This window comes from Gymnoscopelus microlampas (genome assembly GCF_963454915.1).
Source record: "Gymnoscopelus microlampas genome assembly, chromosome: 10".
NCBI classification, from domain to species: domain Eukaryota; kingdom Metazoa; phylum Chordata; class Actinopteri; order Myctophiformes; family Myctophidae; genus Gymnoscopelus; species Gymnoscopelus microlampas.
In genome coordinates this window covers 37,098,854-37,120,750 of record NC_139947.1, presented here as the reverse complement: position 1 = coordinate 37,120,750, position 21,897 = coordinate 37,098,854, and the positions used below count along the sequence as shown (strand labels likewise).

Here is a 21,897-nt window from a genome sequence, read left to right as displayed (position 1 = left end):
CAAGCTGAGAGGCAAAGAGATGTCAAAAGCTAATTGAAGCAAACAAACACACTGAGAACGTGGGCGTTGACCTGGGAACTGTGTCCAGAATCTAAACCACTGTGGTCGCAGTAATAACAGGCTGCTCTTATAGGCAGTCTTTGGCGGTGGTTGAGTAGGGGGCTGGGTGCTAGGAACTCTGGTTGGGAAGTCCCTTCTCTTGATTCCTGGTAGACATCCACCTTTCTTGACTCTGTCAGCCACCTACTTTTTCCCATCTTAGAACAATGACACGAAACATCATAATCCGAGCTCTAGTGGGATCCGACAGTGTCACGAACCAGACAGCACTTTCCATGACCTCATTTCTGTTGCATATATATACAGCATCTAACCAAAGTTATTACCTGCATGACAAATTGTGGTTAATTTCTTGTCCTACGCTCCATATCTTTTTACAGTATGTTGTAATTGTGCATTCTTCACAATACCTGTTTGTGAAACCTGTTTTTTTTTTTTTGTACCGTTACTGTTTAAAAAGCTATGGTCAAAATAACCTGTATTTTATTTACATGAGATTCTTTCTTTCTTTCTTTTTCCTTTATTTATTCAGGGAAGCCCATTGAGAGCAAGCTCTCTTTTCAAGGACACCCTGATAATAAAGGCTGGTGTGTGTGTGTGTGTGTGTGTGTGTGTGTGTGTGTGTGTGTGTGTGCGTGTGCGTGTGCGTGTGCGTGTGCGTGTGCGTGTGTGTGTGTGTGTGTGTGTGTGCGTGCGTGCGTGTGTGTGTGTGTATACAGTATCTAAATTATAAATATACTGCATTTATGTGTGTGTGTGTAATCTGTGTCAATCTGTAATTGACATCCTAAATCTGATAGACAAAAAGACATAAACAAACATTATTTTGTTTTGTTTTATTAAATGATTTTCCTTTTATGATTTGGATAACAATAAATCTGATAATAGTCTAGCGTTTCTTTGTTCTGTTTTGTTATAACTAGAACAATCAAGAGAATTATGACTAAGTAGTACGGTTGTGAAGAAATCCATCAGAGGTATCAAGATCAGCTCTGAAATGGCTGAAACCATGATTTGCAAAGGAATATACTTGCTTTACAAAGTGGGTACAGCAAGGGGTCTTATAGGAAAATGACTTGAATAGGACTAGTCCAAAAATCATCACTGTTATACTATAGTTTCATCACTATATTAAAATATGCCAATATAATCAATGATACTGAATGAATAATGCATCTCTCCATCTCTACCATAATTAACCAAGTGAATGCTGCTATACAATAGACTTCTCCTACATAACTTGTTGCCTTTGTGTATTCTCACTGTTCATAAAGCTCCAGAACAGGGCAGCGAGGGGATTTTTGTGTGTGTAGGGATTTTAATGGTCACTTGCTATGTAAGACATGCTCCCCTCCATTCTCCCCCTGCTCCTCTCTCTCCCTTGGTGGTTGCTCTGCCAGATATAGGAACAATGTGGTCTTTCTTACCTGTCGGAGGTGTACATTCCATCCCTACTAAACCAAGTCCCAATCCAGTCTCCAACCCACCCCCGCTTGAACGGGGCCCTCACTGCAATGCCAGCTTTAACTACAGGTGCTCCACACATCACACGCCTCATACCTTTCATTTTGGGAGGATTTGTGAGGACACTGTTCTTGTACGGTTTGTTGTAGGACAAAGACGTCCATCGACTATAGCTTTTAACTCACACTTTGACCTTTTTAAATCTAATGATTTCTTTACACATTACATAATTAGACACACTATTGGTACATCTTTTCCCGTTTTGGAAAACGTCCATGTATTTCAATGTAGACTTATAGAATGATTGCTCTGGTGTATGTATGTCAGACTGTTGGTTTGTGGTTTTTTCATGTGGAGAAAAGGGAAATTTCAGGGTTGGGGTGCAAGTGTGCTATTAGGGAGGAGAGTGCAAAAAAGCGCAGTGTGGGTGCCTTACAGGAAGATTGCGTTTGTCGTCGCTGAGCCATCCCTTTTATGCCGGTGACTGTGTGTGCAGCTGAACAGAGAGAGACAGAGTGAATGAGGGAAAGACAGTTAGAAGGAGAGTGCTCATTTAGTCCTTCTTGAGGTCTGTTTCAAGTTGGATAAACAATATATACCAAAGAGAAGAGAAAGTCATTTTTACTCTGCTTCTTTCTTTCAATCTACCGCTAGGATTATGTTTCACATCTGAAGTTTTCTTTTCTTTTTTTCCCCCATCTCCCCACCTGTTGAAGACGGAGAGAATGTTGCTCAGGTATGTTCATTCACATCCTACAGCTTTCTATACCTGCTGTTTTCTGTCTGGTTGCAGATCAGAAGTTGTGCACTTACAACTTTGACAGAAATGGCAATGTTTTGTTGTTGTTTTTTTCTGTTAGATAAAGATGTCAATCTAAATTAAATTTAGAAAATATATTTCGGAAATGTAAACCTTCAGTTAAATTAATGAACATGTTTAAATGTAAAAACTATTTAACAAAGACATATGCTGTTTGTTAAATGTTTTCATTCATTGGACAATTCAGATGACAGCCGACTCACTTCAAGTTGGCTGCTCAGTGTTAACAAATATATTGCAACATCATGTCAACATACAATTTATTGACTTTGCAGACTTAATTGCACATGTGTAGATTTACATTTTTTACCATTCTCTCTACTGTACTGACTGGGCCAGAGCATCAACATGACTGGAGAAGTGACTGTCTCTACTTTGTCTTCTTAGAAAGAGTAGAGGAAATACTGTAGTCTTAGGAAACTCACCACAAAGACAACATAAGACATGAGTTAAAACCACAAGCATGGGATTCTGTAGAGACAATACACTACATTATTGTTATGGCGAATACATGTTCCGTGTCCGGCTTACTTACGAAATTTGAAATAACAAGCTTCTTAAAACATCTCTGTGCTCCTGTAGGCAGCATTGGAGGAGGAATTAACATCTTAAATATTTTTAAGAAGCAATGTTAGACCTGAATATCTGTCTTTTAACCCATTAAGACCTGAGGCCGATTCTACAAATGCCTTCTAAATCAGTAGTCCTCAAACTTTTTCGTGACAAGGACCCCCAAATTGATACATATTTGGCCGCAGATCCCCATCTGGAAACTGTTTTGTGCCAGGGGGCCCCAGAAGAGAAGAATTGTGTTGAGAAATTCAAAATTATTTTAAAAAAATCAAAAATGTTCAAAAATAGCGGATGTACAAGCTGTGAGCTTGTATATCTGCTATTTCTTAATTAATAGCCAATGCTAAAATTACACAGATGCTTTCCCGGTTTTAATGGGTTACATGTTCAATACATGTGGCCATTAAACATTATACCCGCGGCTCAAAACCAAGAGCCTATGAATAGATGTACTATATGGTCAAACAGGAGACTGATATATTTGCTAGGTATCTTCCATTGAAATTACTCATATTTTAAAGTCATCAGAACCATTTTGGACAAGGTGGTGTTGTACGTGTTCCATTATGATCTGTCATCAATAATGCTGATAGAGACCATAACTTTAGACTCCCATTCACAGTCAAAGACATACCCTCAGCTGTCTCTTATAAGATATATACATTTGAATCCCTGCCCATACAAATGTTCTACCGTTTTAATGGACAACGCATAAACATCTAAGAGCAAGTTGTGTGGGATAGCCTACTTTCTAACACGGTGGTGATCATTTCCATCATCAGAACTAGACCAACAGAAATTAACATGAACATTATTAACATGTCTGATGTCTGCCACACGCCAAACATTTCCAAAGCTGTCTCAAGCCCCCATAGCCTCTGTTTTCCAGAAGATTGTCTTATCAGTAGCTGGCATAGCTCCACAGCACAGCTGATGGGAGGAGCCGACCCAACGGAACTGTACCCTTCATGCATTCCTACAGCTCACACCTAAAGCTGACCCAAAAATACTGTCATTCATTTAGCATCAATCGGTCTACTACAGGGGTCTTCAACGTTTTCAGGCCTAGGACCCCCTAGCTGAGAGAGAGATGAAGCAGGGACCCCCTTACTCTATATTGTATAAAATTGTGTTTCAGATTAAAGTGTTTTTTTTTTACTTAGTCTGCTCCTTTTTCCCTCTACACCTATAGCCTCTTTGCCAAAAATAGCAGATCTACAAGCTCTCAACGCCTCGCAGCGCGAGGCGTTGAGAGCTTGTAGATCTGCTATTTTGGGTGGTTAATTTTGGGTGGTTAATGTAAAAGAACTAAATCCTATCACACAAAAATTTGGCGGACCCCCTGTAGTAGCTCTGAGGACCCCCAAGGGGTCCCGGACGCCCTGTTGAAGACCCCATGTCTATTATACTGTATTATATATTAGTATATGTACTGCATGCGTGTTTAGCGGCATGTTTTAATGAGGTTGTTCCTTATGACAGGCTAATATGTTTTCAACTGTGCTGTCAGAATGAGTTTAGAGTCGGTCAATATTAACGTGACTATTCTTTTCTTCTCAAGGGAGATCTTATGCACCAAGAGCCAGTTCTGAATGTGTTCAGCAGCCAACTATGCTCTCCCGTTGAGGAGAACCTGTGAGGTAGGTCTGTCTAAGTCAAGACATTGGTTCTCAAAGTGGGGTCCGGGGACCCCCAGGGGTCCTTGGGGGGGTACCAGGGGGTCCCCAGCAAAATGTGTTAATGTAGCGTCACAATAATTTTAACCTTTTATACTTTGGCTATTCAAAAATAGCAGATCTACAAGCTCATAGCGCGGCACCGAGTGCAGCGCTATGAGCTTGTAGATCTGCTATTTTTTTTAAATCTTGAAAATATGTGCAAACCTTTGAATATATATATTTTTAAAGCGAACATTTGTAACTCAAATCTTTGCTTCTGGGGGTCCCTAGAACAAAATATTCTGGTGGTTCTCAAAAAAGTTTGAGAGCCACTGGTCTAAGAGCTGGCAAATAGAGGAGCCATGGATTATAATTCAAATGAAATAAAGTCTTTATACGCTACATGGTAAACCCTTTCCCTCATTATTTCAAGGTATTAGCCACTCCAGGCAGGCTGTGCGGGGGAGTGTCCATGCCCACTAACTTTCCTGGAGCCCGGTCTTATGGATCCCCCCAGGACACAGATATGGATTTGGCGTGGCAGGAGCTAATGGCCATCACTGAGCTGCAGGTAAATGCCAGACTTTAGCCTGATTTATACTTAGTTGCGCATCGTGTCTCGCACCGAAAGTAGCAGATCAACAAGCTATACAAGCTTGTAGATATGCTATTTTCAGTGTGAGACACCAGCGCACAACTAAGTATATCAGTTGTTTCATTGACCCATATAAAGCAACCTCTGTGCAAGTTTACCTAAATATTGACATAAAATGACTTAACTTTAAAACGCAACATGTGTCAAATACAATTCTTATCTAAGTCTTATCCAATTTCACATGAAAATAGTAACCAAAGCTTAAATATTAGCCCACATTATGTGTAGTGTTATCATGGTGGTGCACAACACTTATCGATAACATTTGCAAATGATTTAATGTCTAGTTTTAAATTCAATAAGCCTGTGGGTTATAATTCACATTAATAACCACAACTGATAATGAACTTGATCAATTATAGTTTTTTTGCAGACAGCAATTTTTCAACTTAATTCCATATTTTGTAAGCAAAAACAAAACAAGACAGATTATACTATAAAATAATGTCTAGTTAGTAAAAGCAAAAAGTAGATACGTTGAGACATTTTGATCAGATGTCTGAGTCTCTTAAACTTACACTCAGGTGAGGTGGGCAACAATGAATCAATTGAGTGATGGCTGGATAAAGAGACAGGGAGAGGGGGCAAGTGCTGTATGTTGCTGGCAGCCCCCTGCACAGCACAATGGCCATCTGTTTCCATGTGAAATTTGATCACACCTAAGCGAGCCCTGCATAAGCTATGGGTGGCATGTTGAAGTGGGGCTTAACTGTGTGTTTTGGCAAGCCGGACAACATATGAATTATGAGACCCTATCCCACTAATTAACTCAGAGGTTACATATATTACATAATTATTTCCTTGCACGCTCTATGAAATGCCCAGTGATTTGTCCGAAAATTACAATTCAGCTAATAGGATTTGTCAATTTTCTTTACAGGAATTTGAGGTCCCCAGTCAAGGCCCCTATGAGATGACACAGTACCATCCCATGGAGCCTGTGATCCCTATGGGAGGATACGGGCCGTCCCAATCCCATTCTGAAGCCTTGCCCACGGCTTGCGAGCTAAATCCTGTTGCTGCTTGTGAGAGCTCTTACTCTGAAGTGGTGCCTGCCTGTCATCGTATTATAAGCAATGCAGAGGCCATGTACGGGCACTACGGTTCTCAGCTCAACCCTAGAATTGTGCCCACTTCTCACGCGCCGCAACCCTCACTCATGGTGAACATGTCAGGTACCAGCGAAGGGCACAGGAAACCAAACATCTGCCTCTCTCAGGGTTTTAATAGACATGGACAAAACCTACATCCTTCCTCAGCAGATGATCTGGAGTCAGATTCTGGCCTGTCTCTGGGCTCTAGTCCGCCGCTTGCCTCCCCTGATAATCCTATGACTGGCGTGCCAACATTCCAGAACACAGATGTAGGCTTAACTTTTAGTGACGGGGAGGTGGACATGACCGAGCAAGCTAGTCGGGCACAACTCCAATACGCCATGGACTATCAGAACCAATCTCACTCTTACACATACTCAGGAGCACATTCATCCTACTTCCCAGCTCAACCCAATGCATCTCATACCCAAGGCACGCCATCATCACTGAAACAGCAACATGGTCTAACCGGTGCCTTGAGTGACCTGTGTTTTAATGGTTCTGGAGTGTCCAGCAGAGGGAGCTCTCACCACAGCCTGTACAACAAGACACAGGGGAACAGCTCTGCGCCAACGCCACTGAGCAGAGACGAGCGGCGTGCGCTGTCTTTGAAGATTCCCTTCCAAATAGACAAGATCATCAACTTGCCAGTGGACGACTTTAACGAGCTCCTGACCCAATACACTTTGAATGACTCTCAGATGGCTCTGGTACGGGACATCAGGCGGAGGGGAAAGAATAAAGTGGCAGCCCAGAACTGTAGGAAAAGGAAGCTGGACAACATAATTCACCTGGAGGGAGAACTGGGCCAGCTACAGGCGCAGAGAGATCACCTGGCACAGGAAAGGCTCGAGTTCCAACACAGTCTGGCCTATGTCAAATGCAGACTCTCAGAGCTCTACGCAGAAGTGTTTTCCCACTTGCGGGACGAGGAGGGGCAACCTTACTCGATAGACCAATACTCTCTACAACAGACCCCCGACGGCAAGATCTACCTGGTCCCACGCACAGCTATGCAGGGCAGGGAGTAATGCTGGTTTTACTGCAGTGGTTCTCAACCTGTGGGTCCCCACATGTTTTTTTTTTTTGGGGGGGGGGGCCCAGATGACAGAGAAGTGACTATTTAAGGTCTCTTAAGACCTTTTTAATATACCTTTTTTTTTTACCAGTACAGCATCAAAAGTAATGAATACTAAAAACTAGTTAAACATTGGCCAAATGATATCAGAAAGGGGCAAAACATTTGAAACTAGCCGATCTACAAGCTCACATTGTAAGGCATTGAGAGCTTGTAGATCTGCTATTTTAACAATTTATCTGGGGTCCTCAGTTCAAACATGATTTTGGAGGGGGTCATGGCCTGAAAAGGTTGAGAACCACTGTTTTACAGGACTGTCACACAAAACAAATCACCTTGCCGTTCCAAGTGCAGCACTGTTCTACATGTAATGTACTAGACAAATTGTCTTCCTGTTCATTTTATTTTGCACACAAAGGAAAAACAAATGAAATTTAACCTGTATGGTTCCATGTAAGTTTGCAACAACGCATGTTTACAGACAGATATATTAAGCCAAACCAAACCAGAAAGAGTTGTGTAAAAATGCTTTATTAAAAAAATGTATTAAAAAAACACTGCACAGCAGTCTTCCGTAGTAAAAACACCTCCATCGTTATTGTCCAGACATCCTATGACAGAAGATTTATGTCAATGCATTGAATGCAATGTTTTTTCTCTCTAAAATGAAACAATGCACAAGGTTCTGATTGTACTTGTAGCCAACCTTATTTAAGAATGCTGCGAGTCAAAGTCACCGACTTCAACTCTCATGGAGACCAATGTGGACCATGGAAGGTCCCCAGACCCGTGTGATTTTTTTCCCCTGTAAAGGAGAAGAAATACAATTAAGCATGGCACACAGTGAACCGTGAAAATGTGTCAATGTCGACTGTCATTACCGTCTGCAGCATGCATTACGGTGGCCCTACAAGGTCTTATTCAAAAGCAAATCCATTAAAGAGAAACCTGTTCACTTTCCAGACACCGGAAGTGTCAAAAATCAGGACGGCTTCGACAGAATCGTTTGAAGGCTGAAACTCTGATTCAAAGGACCGCTGCTAGAACTCACATTTTTGACTGTTCTAAACCTTTACTTTTCTACAAACCATCATATGTTGACCAATCATACACACCAACACAATTACCAGATGGTCTGTCGTTTCAACTGCAGTTTGTCCCAACTATATAATGTACAGCCAGCAAAATATTCAGTTGGTAAATGGAATTGCCAACTCTTTTCCCCACAACGCAACAGAGTTCTCCATTATCAGTTAATGTATTTGCTTTCACCTCTAACACACGACTGACGTTGTGGGCCACCTTACATTATGTTTAGCAAGGCACCGTGGAGGCCCGTTAATGCTCAGTTAAATAATTTGTTTGCTCAAAAAGGTCCAAGCCATTAGTGTGCTACACAGCTTACTACCAACTACAGAACATAAAAAACAACAAAAAAATGTACAATAGACTAACAGTATTTGAGAAGTCCAGTCTTACCTGTCCTACAGTCAGCTTTAAAGCCCTTTGTTGGCTGTAGCCTGCTAGTCTTACATACCTTCTGTTCTCAATCTCCCCCTGCTTCTCTGGCGATGCTGCTTCTTTGCTACTTCTCACCCTCAGCTGGCTTCCATGGCTAGCCTCAAAAGACTTCGCATGTAAGCTAGCCTCGTCCGGATGATCTTTCCATACAACTCTGGAGTCGGTGCAAGTGATGGGGCCCTTCATATAAATGCATCTGTGCTCTACGTTTCAGTCCGTTTGGACACCATGTATAGCAAATGCATTGTGTGACCCTATGCACCTTACTCCTCCTCACTCAGTACTGTCCCAAGAATTCACCATTCACTCAAGTTTGAACATGGGGGGGCTCTCACACAAACTTCTCTCACACCAACTCATATGCAAATAATTACCACTGTGTGTGGCATCCAATATATTCTGACATAAATCCCCATCCACCCTCTCCCAGCCCCTAAAAGAACACTCGGTGGTTTTTAAAAAAAACTGAAGGTGGTTTATTTCAACTTGCTTTTTTTGTTGCAGATACACAAATAAAATAAAACCAGACTAGTAAAGTAAAGAAAATCTACATAAAACCTCATTGGAATGCTTGCTTTCCAGAAACATAAAAATATAAAATAATCCTGGTTGACAAAAAGTTCTCTGAAGACCCTCCATGATTTTCTAATGTACATCTCTTCTTGTAGCAGCTGAAACCTGCCACAACTGTTTGGCTGAGCAGATCTAGGAGGTAAACCTGCAGCTGCCCTGTCACTTCTCTCGCTTCTCCTCTCCTTGCTTGCTCTCCTCTCCTAAGTAATCAGTCCTGTTGAACAATATGGAACAACATTGTTAAACTATGCACTGACTTAGAATAATCCTGAGAATGCACAGTGAATAAATCCTGAGAATGCACAGTGAATTCATGTTTGGAGCCGAGTTACAGCAAATCCCTGATAATGAACTACATTTACAGTCAATTACGGTCATGATTCATTTTACTAGGAAACCTGTCAATCCAGGCATGCGTCTGGACACTTACCTCACCGTTTAGAATCGTCGCCCAGAGCCGCCGCCGCCACCATACCCGCTGCCACCGCTTGAGCCACCTCCATAGCCACCTGAGACAACAAGAGCAGAGAGAAACGTACATCGATCATACATCCAGTAGCAGTCAGTCACTCAGTGCCACGCTATGAACTTGTATATCTGCTATTTTTGAATAGCCAAAGTATAAATGGTTAAAATTATTGTGATGCTATATAAACATATTTAGCTGGGGACCCCCTGGAACCCCCAGGGGTTCTTTGAGAACCAATGACTGACGCAGTACCATCAGACATCCTTACCGCCATATGGGCCACTGTTCCTGCCGCCGCCACCTCCTCCGCTGCTGCCGCCAAAGTTGCTGGATTTCATGGGGCCGTAGTTGGACGCCTGGTTGTTGTAGTTGCCAAAGTCGTTGTAGCCACCACTACCGCCACCGCTACCACCACCGCTGCCACCTCCGAAATTTCCTACAATAGAAAAAAAAAAGGAAAAAGAAAATGAATTTCAGGAGGAATGTTTGTGGAGCACTGTGTACAACGCCTCACGGCCTGGGGGGCAAAATGTGCGAAAGAAATTTAAAAGGTTGCCTCACCGCGAGTGGTCTCACCTCCGCCAAAGTTACCGCCGCCATTGTTGTAGTTGTCATACCCATTTCCTCCGTAGCCACCACCCCCTCCTCCACCACCCTGGTTGCCATAACCACCGCCTCCTCCACCTCCGTAGCCTCGGTTACCACCCCCGTATCCGCCACCGGGGCCGCCACCGTAGCCACCTGCAAGAGAAGATGACCGTTAAGTATACCCTTGACAACCGTTAAGTAGAACTGCTGCCTCTCAGCTCTGTTGCAACAACTTTCTCCCCCAAGTAGTCCCAGTTTTTCAGAATTGTAGCATACCCGTTTCCTGTTCCAGATCTTTTTCACCATAGCTTCGTTTGATTGGCTCTACACAGGTTTGAACAGGAAACACATCAACAATCACAACAGTCACATGCATGCATTTCCAAATCAAATGTGCTGCAGAGCCAAACAAATGAAACATGAACTGAAACTATACAAGTTATTCATTCACAAAAAGCCTGTTTACTACTAAAACATACCATCTCCGCCGCCACCATAGCCGTTGTTATAGCCGCCATCTCCACCTCCATATCCACCGCCTCTTCCCCCTGAAAACAAGCAAAACATGGCATCAGTTGAAGTCATGCAATTTGCATTACAGGTTGTTTCTGGCAGTGACTTAACCCATTGAGGCCGGGAACGCATCTTTGTCATTTTGAGATCTCTTTGGCTATCATCTTGAAAATACGTGCAAATCTTTGAATATACATCTTTTGAAGCGAACATTTGTGACTCAAATCTTTGCTTCTGCCCCCAGAAGCAAAGATTTCCCTGGAACAACATATTTTGAGATGGGGGTCCGGCTAAACACATGTCATTGATATTATGGCGAGTTCTCAAAAAACTGTTAGGATTTAGAAGACATTTGTAGAATCCTCCAGAAGCAAAGATTTGAATGTTCGCTTCAAAAAAATATATATTCAAAGATTTGCACAAAATGTTCATGATTTTTTTCATAAAATAGCAGATCTACAAGCTCATAGCGCGGCGAGTGCCGCACTATGAGCTTGTAGATCTGCCTTTTTTTGAATAGCCCAAAGAAATCTTACAATGACAGAGATGCGTTCCCCGTCTTAAAGATCCTCCTACAAGTACGTACCTCGGCCACCACCACCAAATCCTCCGTATCCACCATCGCGGCCACCGCCGAAGTCATTTCCTCCATAACCTCCCCTCCCTCCATAACTGCCTCCACCGCCGCCTCCTCCACGACCTGTAATACAAAAGACACAATCCGTGTTAAAACGACAACGTACAAAACGACGCTCGCGTTAGCAAGCAGTGATTTTTGGAATTTTGCTCACCTTTCCATTCCATACCAGTGTTCTGCATCTCCTGTCTTGAGAGGGCCTTCCTTACTTCACAGTTGTGGCCGTTGACGGTGTGATATTTCTGGACTGGGTGCAGAAGAATGAGATAAATTAGGATCAAGGTAGAAATAATTCTCGTAACAATTTACCGATGGTTTAGTAGTCCAAAAAAAAAAAAACTACACTTACTGACAATCCTGTCCACTGAATCATGGTCATCAAAGGTGACAAATGCAAAGCCCCTCTTTTTACCACTGGCACGGTCAGTCATGATGTCAATGACCTCGATTTTGCCAAAGGATTCAAAGTAGTCTCGCAGGTGTGACTCTTCTGTGTCTTCTTTAATACCACCAACAAAGATCTTCTTCACGGTAACATGGGCACCTGGTCGACTCGAGTCCTGCGATGTAACATAACACACGCAACATAAGACACCGCAACAGTGGGATCATCAAGTTACAGTATAAGATCCTGAGACATTTTTTGCTAAATTACCTCTCTGGACACAGCCCTCTTGGGCTCTACCAGTCTTCCATCAACCTTGTGGGGGCGTGCATCCATTGCAGCATCGACTTCATTTACTGAGGAATAAGTGACAAAACCGAAGCCCCTGGATCTTTTGTTTTGTGGGTCTCTCATTACCTGTGGCAGAGAAGTTAAAATCTTTAATACAAGCCTATTCATTGTAACCCGTTTAAAACGGGAAAGCAGCTGTGCCATTTAAGCCATACATATAGGGCATTTATTTCAGAAAGCCTAGGTTTTATAAAGCATTTGTAGAAGGGGCCTCAGGTCTTAGTAGTAGTTAACTAAAATAGTTACATTCTGTGCTAATTCTAAGTCTCACTCAAAATGTACAAATTTTAGCCAAATTGTTGCATACCGTGTAATACCAAAGCTTTCTCTAGAATCTTTTTCAGTTAAGCAATTTTACTGTTTTGTGCGCCCTGACCAGGAATCAATTGTAAAAGGGTATGTGTTTATCTTCATGCGACTTTGTAGTTAAAATAAAAGGTTATAACACTGAGGCCTTCACTATGCATCATAAATGGTAGAAGCTTCTGCATACACTGGGGGTACCATGGCCCCAAAATTATGCGTAAACGCTTAGCACTACTATATGTGTGTATAAAGCCAAAACAATGCAGAAATGTCTAAAATGAGTCACATACCACGCAGTCTGTAAGGGTCCCCCATTGTTCGAAGTGGGCTCGGAGGCTCTCGTCGGTCGTCTCGAAGCTCAGGCCCCCGATGAACAGCTTGCGGAGCTGCTCCGGCTCACGCGGGGCCTAGAGACAATAGACAATGAATGAATACAACGTCTGTTCCTTTGCAGCACGATCGATACAAGACGAACAATAAAGGATCAGCCGCAGAAAGAAACTCAATCCATTTAAAGAACACTGCACAGGCACACGTAGCAATAAACAAGGGTTATTAGTTAAAGCAAATACTAGACCCAATAAGACAGGGTGGAGAAATCATAGAGAGAAATCGCTGCAGCCCGGCCGCCATTACCAGATTGCGGCTTGTTACCGGGGGCTACAACATGCTAATGCATGCTAATAACGTAGCTATGTTCACCGGGATAGCGAGGAATCAACGTATTTACTGGCAATTCTTCGCATTTTGCCTAAAAAAACACAACGCCACGAATCACCTCCCAGCAGATTACAGCCTGAACAAAGGCCACGAGGCCTGGTTCTTTTTTCCTTTTAAGATGGCGGCCTCGCATGCATTGCTCGCAAAATGCGACATGTTAGCACGGCAGTTTAGCCGCATCGTGTGCTCACTAGACGACATTATAACGTGAATTCAACCAAAAACCGATAAGAAGAGAACATGTACACGGAAAAACTGCAAAATAGCAACACTTACTTCTCCTTTCGACATATTTCTTTCCTTTTTGCTGTTTGTGCTGGTCGGACGTTCTGCTGGGTAGTTGATGTGCGACAGACGACACCGATGACCGGGGAAAGGGAATAAGTAGGAGCAGAAACGCCTCGCGCGCGCTCCAATTGGTCGCCGCTTCCCGCTTGAGGTCGTTCGTCACCGCTCGCTCGCAGCCGGTTGGACGGGACCGGCGTCAGTCACAGCCCGAATAACCAATGGCACGTCGTCAATGTCGACTAGTAAGTAGGGCGGAGACTTTAATACGCCATCATCAAAATGGCTACCAGGGGAGACCGTGAGAGAGAGAGCCAGGTCGTCAATAAAATAGCCGATCTACAAGGTCACAACGCCAGGCGGACGCGACGCGTTGTGAGCTTGGAGATCGGCTATTTTATTTGCACGACACCGTCGTACGACGAAGCAGAACTCTATGCAGTGGACAATAACACTATGTTATGCATTAACCTCTGGGGAGACATGAATTCCAAGATGTTTTCTCACTCTATTGGGTCGTTATTATTATTCAACACAGATGTGTTACCATGCACTAACTATAAGGTAACAACAGGAACACAAAAAATGGTTATGATTTAATGGAGATACATAATTATGGCTACAGAACAGATCCCATAGCTAGTGTGGCATATCCGGCCAATCACACACAGGTAAACGCCCACTGCACACTGTGGCCCAGACGCTTTCAAGTCAACACAATTATTGTTGCCAAATCGGATTGCTTTGATTTTTCCCAAAGGAGCATGATATTGTCTAAGCGTCTACACACCTTATATGGGTTGTTAGTTAAATGTACACAAGGACCATGTCCTGTCCTAACCTAACCTACCCCCCTTCCCCCCTCTCTTTCTTCTTTTGTACATATCTTTCACTCTTCATACCAGTAACCTGTAAACTGATTGTATGACATTCTGTATAGTAGTGTGTATATCTGTCTGTCTCTTATATGTCATCATGATTTGTGTGCATGGGGATCTCATCTTAAACAAGCTTAGTGCTTAATGAGTTTTCCAGTTTAGTACACCTTGTATTGTGAATTTGTACTTCCATGTACTGTTAAACTGTCATGTACTGTTCTCATGTCTTACTAAATAAAGTACATCTATCAATCAATCAAACCCCTAGGGCTGTCGTTGGATAGAACTTTAGTCAGTATGAACACAAATATTATAGAAAACTTGTTTGATAAGAGAGTTGAAAACACCAAAATGCAGGCTTGTTTTTTTTCATGGGGTTTTCTTTGTGCTCTTGGAAGAGGTGTTTTTCTCTATGTAATCTATCTACTATTTATCTATCTATAAACTAACTAAAGAGTCATAGACTCATAGCCAAAGACTTTGATTGATTGAATACTTTATTAACAGTTTGAAAAGAAGGTACAGAGGTACAATCATACAAATGGTGCTAACTGCTAAAAGGATAACAAACACAAAAGGCCCAGAGGGCTTATTTCCATTGTGGTCCTGTCTGTGTATTCAATTCATCCAGACAGACAACATATAGGTCTACTGTATGTAGCCTGTTTGCGTTCTTGACCAAGGCTCCATTGTAAAAGAGAGTAGACAAACCTGCTTAAATAAAGGTTAAATGGAAACATAAAAGTTTTAAAAATACAAATAGCTTGTGTTCATTCATAGACCACCACAGCTACATTTACTAAAACATTGGTTCTCAAAGTGGGGTCCCCCAGCTAAATGATGGACAGGGACCAAATGGACCCTTATGGGTCTGTAACTCTGAGAGTGTACAAATGGAACCAAATGGACCCGTCAGGGTCACAAGTGTTCCATGTGTTTGAAAAGGTGAACAGGTAGATGATCTAACACAGTGGTTGTCAAAGTGGGGTACAGGCACTCAGGGTTTCTTGAGAGGGTTCTAAATTGACCCTTACAAGTGTGTAGCTCTGACAGTATATACAACTGGACCCAAATGGTCCCTGTCCATCATTTAGCTGGGGACCCCCAGGGTCCCCAGCTAAATGATGGACATTTCAATGGTTGAAATCACTGCTAGAGAGCTGTAAAAAATCTTCTATTATGGGGGTCCCTGGCTTATTTTTTCAAATGCGGGTCCGCGGTCTAATAAGCGTCTATTTGGGGGTCCTTGGCACGAAAATGTTTGAGAACCACTGTACTAAAAAAACAAAAAAAAAATGTATGTCCCTCCGAGCTATGGGACAAAGACATCTGGGTCATGGGCTGAGGAGGAGAGGGGCGTGTCATTCTTTGTGCGTACTTACCGCGCGCTTTTCTTACGCACAAGTCAAGCAGGCGCACAACATCTTGTTTAGTTGCACCTCCGTTTCAGGGCCTAAAAAACTGAAACAAACAATCAAATAAAACAAGAAAGCGGGCTCTTCTTTACTTTGGCATCGACACCGCAAAAACAACCTTCCAACGGGAAAGAGGTAAGAAACGTGTATTTTTTTGCACAAGGTTCGTTAACCTCGCAACGGGCAGCGCCATTGTGTGTCGTTTGTTTATTAAATGCTATTTTTTCTTCGTCGCGCACGAGCGTCTGGGCTTAGACAAAACTACGCATTTTTAACTGAAAACAGTGTCGACGAGGCGTTGTTCGCAATAAACCAGATCGAGGTACATTGGGCGCCACTTGTCTAAAGACACACACGACGAGGTTATACATTGTAATCTGCATTGTTAGCTCGGTTGTGTGTGCTAGCCTAGCCGGCTAAGCTAATGCTAATTGTCTTCCGCAGGGTTGTTTTTTTTCTCCACGTGTCTGATTTAATAACATCAAGCCCGAGTTCGGCCTCAATTCTTTGTAACGGTGGTTGTTTTTTGCACATTTCTGCGTTATGGTTCGTTTGTGACGGTTCAAGTAAAATGCGTTTTTTTTAAAGAGTAAAAACACTTTGCTAGCTAGAGAGGTTGGCTAGTTAGCCACGTCTAGCAGATCAGGCTAAGGCACTAATAAACAAAAAATAGTAGTTGTAGATTTGTTTTTTTGATTTCTTGCCAACATAGTCTTGGTATTTGGATGTGAAATTAATGCCATCTTTCTCCCTCTACCCCCCTCTCTCTCTGTGTGCACAGTTTTGCCTGCTTCCTGTACACGGAAGTGCCATTTGTCTTAATTAATACAGAGAGTTGAGCAGCAGCCGAGCCGACGTGCAGCCATGGGAAAGAAGTCTTCTAATCAAGATGCGTCCTCATCCTCCGAGGAAGAGGAGTATGTGGTGGAGAAGGTGCTGGACAGGAGGGTGGTGAAGGGCAGAGTCGAGTTCTTCTTGAAATGGAAAGGCTACTCCGAGTAAGTTGACCTATTCATTCATATTACTGTTAGATCAGTGTTTCTCACAATGTTAAAAACTACCAAGGGCCCCTACCCCCTAACTCTGACGGTATACAAATGGAACCAAATGGACCCGTTAGGGTCCATTTGGTTCCATTTGTATACTGTCAGAGCTACACACTTGTAAGGGTCAATTTAGAACCCCCTCAAGGAACCCGGAGACTGCCTGTACCCCACTTTGAGAACCACTGTGTGTTGGATCATCTACCTGTGCACCGTTTCAAACACATGGCTCCCTATTCTGAGAGTGTATTTCCAGCGAAAATAAATATAAACATTGTGAGCTTGTAGATCGGCCATGGCTGCTATTGAGGCGGCCTAGTGGGCCCGAGGGGGGGGGGGGGTGTCTGGTTTTCTAAGCATAGCGTTAAATGATTAACTTTTTGTTTTGTGATCTGTGGGGTTGCTGACTTGTTTTTTTACTCCCAATCCCCACACAGGAAACATAACACCTGGGAGCCAGAGAAGAACCTCGACTGTCCCGAGCTTATCTCTGAGTTCATGAAGACTTACAAGAAGGGCAGTGGCCCTGCCGCCGCTGCCGCCAGCACTCCCCCCAGTGGAGGAGCGTCTAAGTCCAGCACAGCATCCTCGGGACGCACCAAAGAAACCAGTAGTACCAAGAGGAAAAACTCGGACGACGAGGAGGAGGAGGTGGCGAATAAGGCCAAAAAGAAGAAGGAGGTAAGGAATAGATGTTGCGGGAAAAAAGGGTCAATTATATTCTTTTATGACACATGTTAGTGTGATTCCCTGTTGGGTAGGAGGGATGGGGATCGTTAGGATTTGATCGATTTCCTCTTTCAATCAGTTCCAAAATGGTAAGAGGTAAAAAAAAACATTTTTTAAAATCTGAAGTAAATAAACTGTACTTTACAACTGTATATTTGTGGTACCTGACTTAGTCAGTGCTGAAACTTTGGATTAGAGATTTTTTTCCCTTACCGTCCGTAACCCATTAAGACCTGAAGCCGATTCTACAAATGTCTTCTAAACAGTATTCTGGAAAAAAAACTATATTTATATCAGTGGTTCTCCAACTTTTAATGGGGTTAAGTATTGGTCGATACCGGTACCAATCCGATACAGGTGTGTAATTCAAAAAGAATCTAGGACAGTGGCTCTCAAAGTGGGTTCCAAATGGAACCCTACAGGTCTGACTCAGAGAGTGTACAAATGGAACCAAATGGGGTCTATTTGGTTCCATTTTGTGCACTGATGGGGTGCCCTTGAAATTAAAACGTTTGAGAACCACTGATCTACGAATAAATACAAATCCCATTAATAATTAAAGAGCGGATACAAGTTAGTAAAATAATAATGTAAATGGTACAGTAGAGGATAAAACGGTAGTGCAATATCAATTGAAGCATTCAAATTACAAAATAATTGATGACAGTAAATGCCTTATGTGATAAATTACATGGCATCGGTATAGACTCATACTCACCGATACCAGCATTTTAGGCAGCATTGGCAGCTTTTCCGTTACTCGTATTGGAATCGGAACAACACTACTTTTGATCCTGAAATCAACAAAGAACTGTGATGCGTATAACCGTTCATACGTTTTTTTTTCCATGTCAATACAATGGAAAGCAGTTGTCGTTGCTGCTGACAATTTGGGGATAACCAACTCCAAATGGGGATATTTTGAGCTGCTTGTATGTTTTATTTATTTAAAACATATATGCCACTTAAATTTGGTTATGAACAACCCTAATGGTTGAAAGGATCTCACCGTGCTAGCCTGGAAACCAGACAAATCTGCCATGGCAAAAAGAATTGCCCTCTGCAGATTATTATAATACTATAATATCTACACAGTGATATTAGTCTGGCCATGCCAGGCTATCACCGTGCCACTTGCTAATGAAGATTCTTCCCTTTTTTTTGTTTTCAGGAAGAAGTCCTGGTTGCACGAGGCTTTGAGAGAGGACTCGAACCAGAGAAGATCATTGGAGCCACTGATTCGTGTGGAGACCTAATGTTCCTTATGAAGTGGTAGGTTTTTCTTTCCCATATATTAGCATTTTGGATATTGGTTATGTTTTGACTTACTTTCATTTGCAGACTCTAAGCTGACACTTCTGTACTTGTCTTTTGCAGGAAGGACTCTGACGAGGCTGACCTTGTGCTTGCCAAAGAGGCCAATCTGAAGTGCCCACAGATCGTCATAGCCTTCTACGAGGAGCGTCTCACCTGGCACGAAGACAGTGACAAGAAGGAGAAGGATGCTGTGAGTGTGTGAGTTTGTCACCTCAGGAGGAAAAAAACTGGTCCACTTCACTCCAGGACCAACAGACATTTTCACACCCAAACCGCTCATCCTTTTTATTGACCATGTCCAACCGCAGTACCGCACACACATGGACACTGCCCCTGTCATCATGCCTCTCTCATTGTATATTCAAGCGACATAGAACAGTTACGAGACCTTAAGGTGCCCAGAATGATCCAATATGATGGGAATGCGATGGACATGGGAGAGATACTGGGGTGGGGAGGGTTTGTGCTTTTTTGCTTTGTATTCAACTTTGACTTGTTTAAACGTCTTTATCGTGAAGTTTTAGTGTTTATGGGATATGATTGTGTCATTAAGGTTTTTCTTTGGTACACACAAGCACAGGGGGGTCATGTTTGAAACTTGGAATGTAGTCTTCACTGAGTTACCATAGAGCAATGGCAGCATTTTGTTTTTTAAATCATGGTGTAGTTGTCAAAAGACAACTACTGTTTTGTTTCCTATATAATTAAACAATTGGACCAGTCACAACCATCTTCATTGCATATTTCCAGGGGGAAACTAAAACCAGCATTCTTCATGGCCAGGTATCAGACTGCCACCCTGTGGCTAACATGAGTAAAACATTGATTTTAACCATAATGCATTTTAACGGTTCCTGCAGTTTTGTCAATGTTTTCCTTGTTTTTATGGTGTTTTAAGTGGTGACATACACAGCCATACGGTATTTGTCCTTGTTATGTCGACAAATTAAAGACAGCTGAAATCACTCTTGACCATCTCCATTATTACCCATGTCATGTTTGGATGAACAATTTGGACACTGGACCCAACTTTGCACAGTCTAGACTTGTACTCTGTAATATGAGATTCATTCTGCATTAAGATGTTACAAAGTCAGTATTGTGGACCAACACAGGTTGGGTCTTTTGCAAGAATAAATAAAAAAAAAGTTGAAAGACTTCACTTCCTTGTTCCCTATCAAAATGATCACTTTTCAAAAAGCGGGTCTCAACTCCTAGCTTGAAGTCAGGGTTGGTTCCGTCTTGACTCTTTAACCTTAGATTTCATTTTTGTCAGTTATGACTTGCAACAAATGTGGCTTCCGCATTCCTTGTGTGGATTTGAAGAATTTGCTCCAACGTGTATAGTGTCAACTTTTAATAAAGTATTTCAATGTTAACATGACTGAAGTAAGTTTTTTTTTTAAAGGTTTGAGACATTCAATAGCATGTCTGAAACAAGGAGGCTACCATAGAAACCACTTGTTATCATGCTTCATAATAGACTTATATACAGTATATAAATGGGATAAGTAACACCACTACCTTTTTTATATTGTATATTTCTGGTTTACCTTATGTAAGGGGAAAACAAAAAAATGTCAACCCAGTTAAGTTGTCCTCATTTTGTTTTTGAACCGATCACTCAAGGGCACTAGTTACAAGCACTCAGCAGATGGTGCTGTTGGACACTAATGAGTAAAAAATAAATAAATTACAATGTTTTCATACAAAATCAAGTTACAGGACTAATGCACTGCAGCTTGTGATCTATGTGGGGAAAAGTCTTTGATGGATCAAAATATGTATCCTTAGAGGGTACACAGATTATCTGAAACTGCACATATGTTGATAATTGATAAACCTTGTATGTTCAAAACGTACTTTTCAAGAAATAGCAAAACAATAACCTGTGTTCCAATGGATACAATGTAGTTATTTTATTACAAGCCCTTTTTAATGCTTTTCGATGGTTCAATATTTATAAAACGCACACACACACTTGACCACTTTCACTTTTAAAACTTCAGAAATAGCAAACATTGCCAATCTACAAGCTCACAACGAGACGCGCTGTGGCTATTTTTTGCTACCTTTGTGTGGCATTGTGGTATGACGAAGTAGCGCATTAATTTACACAAAAAGAATCATAGGTTTAAATATGGAGATGCAAGGTTTCTGCCTGACAGCCATGATATTTGGTTGTGTTGAGAGAATCGTAATGTTGTGTCCTGAGATGACTGGGTACACCAATACTTAACTTGTGTTATTTAAAGAAACAATGTTATGCTGCAGTCAGTGTAGGTAAAAATCTGATCTGAAACAAACCCCACCACTTTTATCCTCTCTTTCCACCAACTTCTCTCTTAGTCACATACACAGTGCTGCATAGTTACGTCTAGGGCGGTGGAATTTTCCTTGCAAAAAAAAGACTGTTATACTCCAAATGGAATGCAAAGGTCACTAGTAAATTTCCAGCCCCTGGGACCATTAAGCCCAGCAGAGGGAGTGAGCGGTAGGCTATTTTATGGAGCCTGGAGCTGTCTTGCTGACAAACCTGGGCCAGTAGGGTTTGTTGGGAGAGCCGCAGTGGCACCCAGGGGAGCTCTGTTTGTGCTGTGTGTGTGGTAAACACAGAGGCAGAGGGCTGGGCATGGCATGCACAGGTATACACAGAGCTTGGTCAAGCTAAAAAAACAAATAAACCGGGACTGGCGAAAGTACAGATATAAGACCAGTGTTGATTTTGACAGCAAATTTGGATTTAGTTTTAGTCATAGTCTTTC

The 21,897-nt window shown here is 42.2% G+C and overlaps 3 protein-coding genes across 6 annotated transcripts; 2 read left to right on the top strand and 1 right to left on the bottom strand.

The window, feature by feature from the left end:
- The first annotated feature begins 2,053 nt into the window (after positions 1-2,053).
- On the top strand, positions 2,054-7,383 carry nfe2 (nuclear factor, erythroid 2). The gene is made up of 4 exons (XM_084068439.1): positions 2,054-2,260; positions 4,479-4,557; positions 5,009-5,146; positions 6,111-7,383. The coding sequence occupies exons 2-4, from the start codon at positions 4,510-4,512 to the stop codon at positions 7,353-7,355; spliced, it is 1,431 nt and encodes a 476-aa protein (XP_083924565.1). The 5' UTR covers positions 2,054-2,260; positions 4,479-4,509; the 3' UTR covers positions 7,356-7,383.
- A 532-nt stretch (positions 7,384-7,915) lies between these two features.
- Positions 7,916-13,830, bottom strand: hnrnpa1b (heterogeneous nuclear ribonucleoprotein A1b). Of its 4 annotated transcripts, none has more exons than XM_084068464.1 (13): positions 13,742-13,830; positions 13,036-13,152; positions 12,359-12,505; positions 12,053-12,263; positions 11,873-11,950; positions 11,653-11,766; positions 11,033-11,101; positions 10,830-10,877; positions 10,527-10,706; positions 10,234-10,401; positions 9,927-10,005; positions 8,109-9,710; positions 7,916-8,013 (listed from the first exon to the last, which is right to left on the bottom strand). In XM_084068464.1, exons 1-11 carry the CDS (start codon positions 13,754-13,756, stop codon positions 9,935-9,937), a joined length of 1,218 nt encoding a protein of 405 aa, XP_083924590.1. In that variant the 5' UTR covers positions 13,757-13,830; the 3' UTR covers positions 7,916-8,013; positions 8,109-9,710; positions 9,927-9,934. The 4 variants fall into 4 exon arrangements, with proteins under 4 accessions (XP_083924590.1, XP_083924591.1, XP_083924592.1 ...); XM_084068465.1 differs by having other exon boundaries at positions 11,686-11,766; XM_084068466.1 differs by lacking the exon at positions 10,830-10,877.
- A 2,187-nt stretch (positions 13,831-16,017) lies between these two features.
- Positions 16,018-20,097, top strand: cbx5 (chromobox homolog 5 (HP1 alpha homolog, Drosophila)). The gene is made up of 5 exons (XM_084068475.1): positions 16,018-16,178; positions 16,825-17,041; positions 17,524-17,767; positions 18,987-19,087; positions 19,193-20,097. Exons 2-5 carry the CDS (start codon positions 16,908-16,910, stop codon positions 19,332-19,334), a joined length of 621 nt encoding a protein of 206 aa, XP_083924601.1. The 5' UTR covers positions 16,018-16,178; positions 16,825-16,907; the 3' UTR covers positions 19,335-20,097.
- Positions 20,098-21,897: the final 1,800 nt, after the last annotated feature.

Coding starts and splice junctions, on each gene's coding strand:
- nfe2 (XM_084068439.1), top strand. CDS start 4,510: ATGTGTTCAGCAGCCAACTATGCTCTCCCGTTGAGGAGAACCTGTGAG. Junction 4,558..5,008: donor CGTTGAGGAGAACCTGTGAG/GTAGGTCTGTCT, acceptor CATTATTTCAAG/GTATTAGCCACTCCAGGCAG. Junction 5,147..6,110: donor TGGCCATCACTGAGCTGCAG/GTAAATGCCAGA, acceptor TTTTCTTTACAG/GAATTTGAGGTCCCCAGTCA.
- hnrnpa1b (XM_084068464.1), bottom strand. Junction 11,767..11,872: donor ACAGGAGATGCAGAACACTG/GTATGGAATGGA, acceptor TTTGTATTACAG/GTCGTGGAGGAGGCGGCGGT. Junction 11,102..11,652: donor ATTTGGTGGTGGTGGCCGAG/GTACGTACTTGT, acceptor GCTTGTTTTCAG/GGGGAAGAGGCGGTGGATAT.
- cbx5 (XM_084068475.1), top strand. CDS start 16,908: ATGGGAAAGAAGTCTTCTAATCAAGATGCGTCCTCATCCTCCGAGGAA. Junction 17,042..17,523: donor AAATGGAAAGGCTACTCCGA/GTAAGTTGACCT, acceptor ATCCCCACACAG/GAAACATAACACCTGGGAGC. Junction 19,088..19,192: donor CTAATGTTCCTTATGAAGTG/GTAGGTTTTTCT, acceptor TGTCTTTTGCAG/GAAGGACTCTGACGAGGCTG.